Here is a 7,300-nt window from a genome sequence, read left to right on the forward strand (position 1 = left end):
TTCTTTTTTGTGTGCTCCTTCTAGAGCAGTATTTGTGAATAGTAACAGACTGCCAGACCTGTACAGCTTTCTAGAGCCAGTCGTGCTCTACCTCCAAGTGCAATTTTCCCTTTTAGGACTTCTGGGTAGTAAACGTTCTCCCCAGGAGAGAGCCACCATGCAGAAAAAAGGTAGACTGGTATTTCCACAGACACACAGCACTCCCTTGTAAACTGCCTACCGTGCATAAGTGGTTACTGTTGGGTGCGGGGGGAAGGAGCCAAACCCCAAAGAGTGTTTTTTCTGTCCTGGTTTTCAAGTATACATATTGGTGTAATTTAATGGGCGACAGTAGCGTGTTCGAGTGAGATATTGCTGTGCCTCCATTTGTCCTCCTGTAAGGCGTTTCCAGCTTTTCAGCACAGCAGTGGGAGCACAAGAAGTGGGATGCTATGAGAAGTGGGTCTAAGGGAAGACATTTGGCACAAAGCCATAGCTTTCACAGTGCATTTTGTTGCTGCTTTCTCCCTAGGAACATTTGTATCTGCTTTCACCGTGCTGTGTGGAGCCCGGACCGACCTCCCGGACAGGCACATGTGTTGTGTCTTCTGGCTGAACATTGCTGCTGCTCTGATCCAGATCCTGACAGCGATCGTGATGGTTGGCTGGATTATGAGTATATTTTGGGGGATGGACATGGTCATTCTTGCAAGTAAGTACAGCACACTCCCCCCACCCCAACTTCTCCCTTCTGTGACCATGTTGCTGGGTCCCAGCTAATACCGCTGGAAGCCATCAGGCTGCACTGTAGGGAAGAAGAGCCACAGGATGGGCTCTGCAAGTTCATGAGAAACATAGTAGGCAGAGCAATTGCTGGGAGGCAGTTGGGATGGGCCCTGTGACATATCTGGAAGAGCCTCCCATCCCACCACGTGGATTAGGATCTTCCTTTCCCATTTATAAAATGAAAAGTGCAGGAAGGGGTGAGACCCCCCAGCACTGTGAACTCCGCCGCCTGGAGCCCCTTCCGCCCTGGTCGCATCTGTGTGTGTGTTTGAACAAGAAAACCCTTTCTCTCTTGTGACTCTGGCTGCATCTCTCTGGTTAGCGAGACCTTCCCACAAGGCTGGTTCTGCTCCCAGGGAGCACGCAGGGCCAGCTGTCCCCAGAAAAGCCCTGGGGACTCTTCTAGATGCTTCCCGTCCTCCTCAGAATACATTTAGCCAAAGGCTTTTTTTCATGTTTCACACCAAGTTCTTAGGCTGAGCAGGACTCTCTAGCTACTCCTAGAAGGATTTCCCCCACACCTTTTAAGAAGCCTCCAAAATACTAGTCTAGAGGAAGAAGAGAAGAATCCTTTTTTAAACATACTTAATTTAGGTCACCCAGGTAGTATATATTGTCAATCTAGAATACAGGCTCTGTAAGTTTATCTGCTAAAGGCTTTTACTGCTGTAAAAGTTGTATCATATCACCTGTGCCATATCACTGAGAATTAAGGTAGAGGCTCACTTCGCCTCCAAAGCCAGAAGCAGCCCACAAGTCAGGGTGGCAGAGGCTGGTGGGCATTGCCCCAAACCAAACCGGTCTGAGATCCCTCGGGCTGGCAGGTCAGGCAGTGCCCAAAGCAAGGGCTTCTCCCAGAGATTGTCTTACCATCAGCTGTTGCTTTTTGGTTTGAAGGGGCTCCACTTTGTCATCGCTGCTGATGACATCTGTGGCTGCATGACAGAGGAGGAAAGAGGATCTCAGGAAGTTGCCAGGCACCTGCCTAAAGATGAAATGGATGAAATTGTAAAAAAAAAAAAACAAACCACCACACAGCAGGAAACCAGTTGCCAAACCCAGGGGTTAAACCCTGTCACCAAACCACTTCCTAATTTCTGAGCCAGCTTCAATTTACAGGCTGAGTTAAAGGCAATCCCAACGCAAAGCAAACAATGGCTATTAAAAACCTGAATGTAAGTGAGGCAAAAGGCTTCCCTCAGGACGAAGGCAGCACTGCCCTTCATTTTTCCCTGCAAATCACCTGCCAAGTTTCCTCTCAGATGTACCTGCAGAGCAGGGGTAGCCCAAATTATTTCTGAGGATAAATTGTGAATTGCTGTACATCTGTGACGTGTCTTTAAGAACCTGCTCAATTTGTGTGTAATCCCATAATTATGTGTTCATAATCATATGCTCTTGTGCTGTTCCTCTGCTGGACAGCCTCCATGTGCAGTTCGCTCTCTGGCAAGACCCAGTTCTGCGGTTGTGGGGTGAGCCAGGACAGCATCTGTCCAGATAAAGACCGACAGCTGAAACTGTGGTTTTTCTTTTCTCCACAATGCTGTTTGTGTATGTCCTCCAGGCAGAAAGGCTAGGGCTCAGGACAATCTTACTGGTTTTCCAGTTTGGTTGCTGGGGAAAACCATACAGCTTGCACGTATCACCCCAAAGCTGTTCCCTGCACCTGGCTGGACCCCACCAGTTTGGGAGGCAGAGGGTGGGTGAGCAGCATGTGGTGGGGATGCTCAAGCCAAGAAGTCCCCAACCACAGCAACATTATTTCATCCCGGTCCCCCTGGTAGCAGGAGAGAAGTGAAAGAGGAGTCAATGTGTCTTACATTAACCAGCTATATATCATCTGACAACTTGCAGCCCTTGGCAGTTTCTCGCTGTCTCATTAAATAGCTGGGTTTTAAGTTTACTTACCATGCAGAGAAAGTAATGGCTAAATAAAGCAGCTCTTGATTGATGGAGAATAAAGGAAAAACTCATTTTTCAATCAAAACAAAGAACAGAAGAGATCAGTTGCTCCCAGCTGGATCAAACAGCCCTGTCAGATCCAAAATGTTTGGAGTTTTTCATGTTTTGTTTTCATGTGAAAAAAACCAAACAGTAACTTAAAAAGGAAACAATGTTTCAATGGAAGAATTAAGGCATTTCATTTAAAAACACTGCCAGGAAACAGTTTGCTTTGGTTGTGTGCAAACTATTTGATGCACTGGACAGAAATTGTACGCTGTTGCAACTTCGATCTCCATGCAGATGGGAAATGGTTAAAACAAATACGAAACTACTGCCCACCTCTAGTTTTTCTTACCTTGAAATGGCCGATTCCACGCGTCCCTGCGAGGGTGCCATACAATTTTGATGGGCTAGAGGCAGGGCACGGCCGGCGGTCCCTAAGCTGATGGGGCTGGCAGTGAGGAGAAGGGCGGGAAGCAGCCGGGGCTCGGGGACTCTGCTCCGGCTTTCCCCGAGGGACGAGTGCCGCGGTCCCTGGGTGGGGGCCTGGCTGGCTGTCAGCGGGTAGAGAGCTGGGTGGTGGTTAGGGAGGCTCGCCGCAATTTTTCATCTTCTAGTGCTAATTCTCAGCCATTAAAAGGGGGAGCCTGCTCCGAGGGGAGAGCTTTGAGGATAATGTCATATTGTCTTTAATGAGGGGGAAAAGGAGAAGAGTTATAGGCCAGTCAGGTATAGTTCAATTTCTGGAAGAAGTAATCAAACGAGTGACTTGCATGCACTTAGAAAATAAAAAGAAAGTAAGTCAGCCTGGGTTTGTCCAGAGCAAGCTGTGTCAGGCTGGCTTGATTCCCTTCTGTGGCAGAGGGATTCGTTTTGTGAGTAGCGGCGGCGGTCAGCCATCCCTCCTGACCTTCAGACCCTGACACCGTCTCACCCAGCGCTCCTACCGGCAAGCCAGGGAGACATGGCCTGGGTGAAAACGCACTTGAGAACCGTTCTTTAAACACATTTTCCTGAACTGGAAAGATACAAGGAGAGGTGTGTTGAAAGGTCCCTCCTGAATCCAGCTCTGTTCAGTATTTTCATTCAGGGCCATGGCCTACCAGGCCCGCACCCGTGGCGGCTGCAAGGATGGCAGGCACAGCGAGGGCGGCGTCTGGATTCAAGCAAATCGAAGAAATGGCCCGAAAAAAAAAAAAGCTACTCAGTAGAGACGAGCCCAAGACACTAAGGAAGGATTAATCAACTGCATAAATACACGCTAGGGAACAACTTGTTTCAGAGAAGGAGATGGTGGCTGTAGCGCATCACGAGCTGCACAGGAGTACATTGCTGAGGGAACAAACGCTGCCCAGGTAGGAGCAGGGCCTGTGGGGGGACGTTAACTGCTCCCCTCACCTTTCTCGGCACACGGAAAGCTGCGGCGAGGCTCGTGGCCAGCTCTGGAGGCTGTGCTTCATGGGGACAACCTGCAGAGAGTCCAGAGGACTGTGAGACAGCAGGCAACGAAGAGGTTCAGTGGGCTAGTAAATGTGAGAGGGCAGCAGTTTAGCCTAAGACAGACTTAAGTAACAGCAGGAAAGATCTGTGTGGAAATTAGACGTTTTCTCTCCAGTAAGGTCAAAATGCTGAAGAGGTGGCATGGCAGGATCGGCCCTCTCTGTCACTGGAAGACCCCAAGAGCGGGTAGACCCAGATCTATCAGGAGCAAGGTTGGACACGGGAAGAGACCGACTGACCTCAGGGGGTCCTGTCCAGCCCTCATCTCCTGTTAGGTGCCCTTTAGCGGGATATATCCCAGAAGGAAGATTAATTGAATACAGTTTTTGCTGCCACACTTAATTACTTTTGGCAGCACAATGGCATGGGGCATTTTCTCTGCTAATTTAAATGAATTGCCAGCTGGCCCCATTAAGCACCACAGATATCTTCTTTAAGCAGCCATATGGCTTTGGGAACCGTCCTTAACTTTACCTCCTGTCTGAAGGCAAAGTTAGATTAAAAGGAAGCACTTAATTCTCTTGCAAAAAAAAAAATAAAAAAATCTGGACTCTCCCCTTGCTGCTGCAAATATCCCAACGCAAATTTATCCGCTGCCCTTGGTGGTGGCTGCCGCCTCGTGCTTGCCTCAAACCCCTCATCACAGCTGTGGGGAGGAGGCATGGAGCTGAGGCAAACCAGAGCTAATTAGCTGGCCAAGGCCAACGGGAAAATGAGTTTCCTATGGCTTTCCAGGCAAGCTTCCCTCTGCTAAAGGCACACCTTGTCCCCAGCCCACGCAGCACACTGCTTCGTTAGCTGCATCGTGCAGAATGAACGCAGAGGAATGGCCTTTCCAGGAACTCCCTAGCTGCTCGGAGCTTGTTATAAAAGGGTTTGTGCCATTTCTTGACAGAAATACCACAGAAATCAATACAGTAATGTCACACTGAGGTGACATAGTGGACAGAAGTCGGGGACTGTTTGTCCAGGCGTTGTTTCACCTCTAACGAATGCAGCCAAGAAGTCAAGCCCGGTTTCTGAAGGAAGCCCTCGCTCAGTTTCTGCCCTCTGAATTAACGACTTGCGTGGTTGTGCCTATGAACGAGCAAAGGCACCATTGCTTGGAGTTTCACAGGACGAGGACTCCCCGTGGGCAACTGACTCAGGGACTGATTGCCAGACAGTAATAAGAAGTTACCTGTAATCACACTGTCCGCTTGTCACTCCTTTGCTAATGACAGTGCTCAGACCTTGCCAGAAGCAGCAGCAGGTGATTGCATGGTTCCTGTACACTCGGGCTCCGAAGGACTTTGGAAAGCATCACGAGCCTCTCTTCTCTGCAGGGCCCCTGCTAGGGCAGGTAATGCAGCTGCCCTGGGAAGGAAAGGAAGCAGAAAGCGCTTGAAAGACTTGGAAGAGAACAACATCCTAAAACAGCTGGTAACCCTTCAGGAGATGAAGGAAATTCTGAAGACAAATTGCCTGCTTAGACCTATTATGTTTTTTAAAAATCTAAATAGACTTGTCCCCCAAACTGTGCCTGAGGAAAGTAGTTAAAATACCCTTTTTTGCAGTTTCCTACCAAATGCTGTGGTAGTGTAAGTGCTTAAAATATTGTAGGAACGTTAAATACCACCAGGGTTTGCAGCACCCAGCTGGGCTGAGGGACACTGCGGTTGTGAGTTATCTGTGGGCACAAGCAAATTCAGCAGCAAAACTGCCAAAAAGCCATCAGGTGTAGTTGTCCCAGCTCTCGGACCATAAGCAGCATGCCATGCACTGTCTGATACACCATGACATCTTGTTTGCCACCTTCCTTCAGCGGTTCCCCTTCGGTCAAACCCGTGAAATAGCAATGTCACAGTGAAAAGTGTTTGTGGGAGCATCGCTCAGAGGTGTTAGTCCATCCAGCCTGTCTGGCTTGGGCCGGTGAGCTGGAAAGCAGATGAGGATTCCCCCATCCTCTTTAAACAAGAGCCCCAAATGAAATGATCCACTTAAAATACAAGGATTTTAAACTATGTTCAGCCCTGGTGTCAATGTCTGATGGTAGAGTAGCTGTTCTCTGTTTACTCTGCAGCCCCAATTTATTCGTTCTTTTCTGGTTCTCCATGTGTTTTGGATATATCGTCTACAGTTACATTTCTCCCTCTCTCTTTCTTTCATGTTCCTTTGCCTCCTTTTGTTCACCACCAAAGTTTCACAAGGTAAGTTTGTTTCTGTTCTTCCTCCTCCTCCTCCTCACACCCCACGGCAGCTCCCCACGGAGAGCAGCGAGCGCTCGGCCAGGACAAGCCGTTTGGGATTCACTTGAGCCAGGGCTGCCCACTCCCAGCCCAAGTCCAGCCATGTGCTTGTACGTATGTGTGTCTGCCTGTCTCTGTGTCTGTCTTGTGGCCACACAACCCTGGGGACCTTTTTCTCCACCCAGCATTGAAATGCCCCTCGGGTTGCCCCAAGGGGACCCTCAGAGCAGGACAGGGACCTGTTTCAGTCTCAAGAGCATCCTGAGGCCACCATCTGCATGAACCCAGTCCTGGTAGGACAGCCTGTGCACAGACTGGTTTCTTTTTGCCTGAATCTTATTTCCAGTGGTTTACAGAAGAAGTGCAGCTTCAAGAAAACTTGATTAAATCAGTAATTTTGTGCACAAATACTCAAATCAACTTCATCTTGATCCCAGAGCTGTCTGTTTTACAGAATTACACCTTAACTGTACTGGAAGTGTACTAAGGTAAAGCAGCTTCATATAGAATAGCTATTCCTATGCAAGAAATGCAATAACTATTTTCAATATATAAACTAATAAGTTAAGTCTGAAAGATTTTAATAAATACATTTAGCATAGGACAGGTCATCTTTTGAGTTACTTTGGTCATGTAAAGAGACACAGGCTCGGCCACTGTAACTGCCTTCCAGCCAGCTTCAAAACTGATGGCAGGACTGTAAAGATTTCTATTATATCTTAATAAAAGGCATGGCTATGCAATCAAGTTGCTGTAAGAATAACCTAGCTTCTTTACACTAGCTAAGGATTTATGGCATGCCCCAACTCTCTGGTCCCTGTGGTTGGCTGGGGTTTTTTTTTTGGTTTTTTTTTTTTTTTTTT

General features: G+C 48.2%; 1 protein-coding gene across 1 annotated transcript in view; it reads left to right on the top strand.

Annotated features, from left to right (window-relative positions):
• Nucleotides 1-511: 511 nt before the first annotated feature.
• Nucleotides 512-7,300, top strand: part of LOC104158364 (chromosome unknown open reading frame, human C1orf95) — a gene marked incomplete at its 5' end in the record, with an annotated part of 8,931 nt that continues 2,142 nt past the window's right edge. The window contains 2 exons of the mRNA XM_009695989.1: nucleotides 512-691; nucleotides 6,390-6,398. Coding sequence (XP_009694291.1) covers nucleotides 512-691; nucleotides 6,390-6,398 — 189 coding nt within the window. The remainder of the gene's footprint in view (nucleotides 692-6,389; nucleotides 6,399-7,300) is intronic.

The sequence above is a fragment of the Cariama cristata genome, unplaced genomic scaffold (genome assembly GCF_000690535.1).
Source record: "Cariama cristata isolate BGI_N322 unplaced genomic scaffold, ASM69053v1 scaffold10992, whole genome shotgun sequence".
In the NCBI taxonomy this organism is placed as follows: Eukaryota; Metazoa; Chordata; class Aves; order Cariamiformes; family Cariamidae; genus Cariama; species Cariama cristata.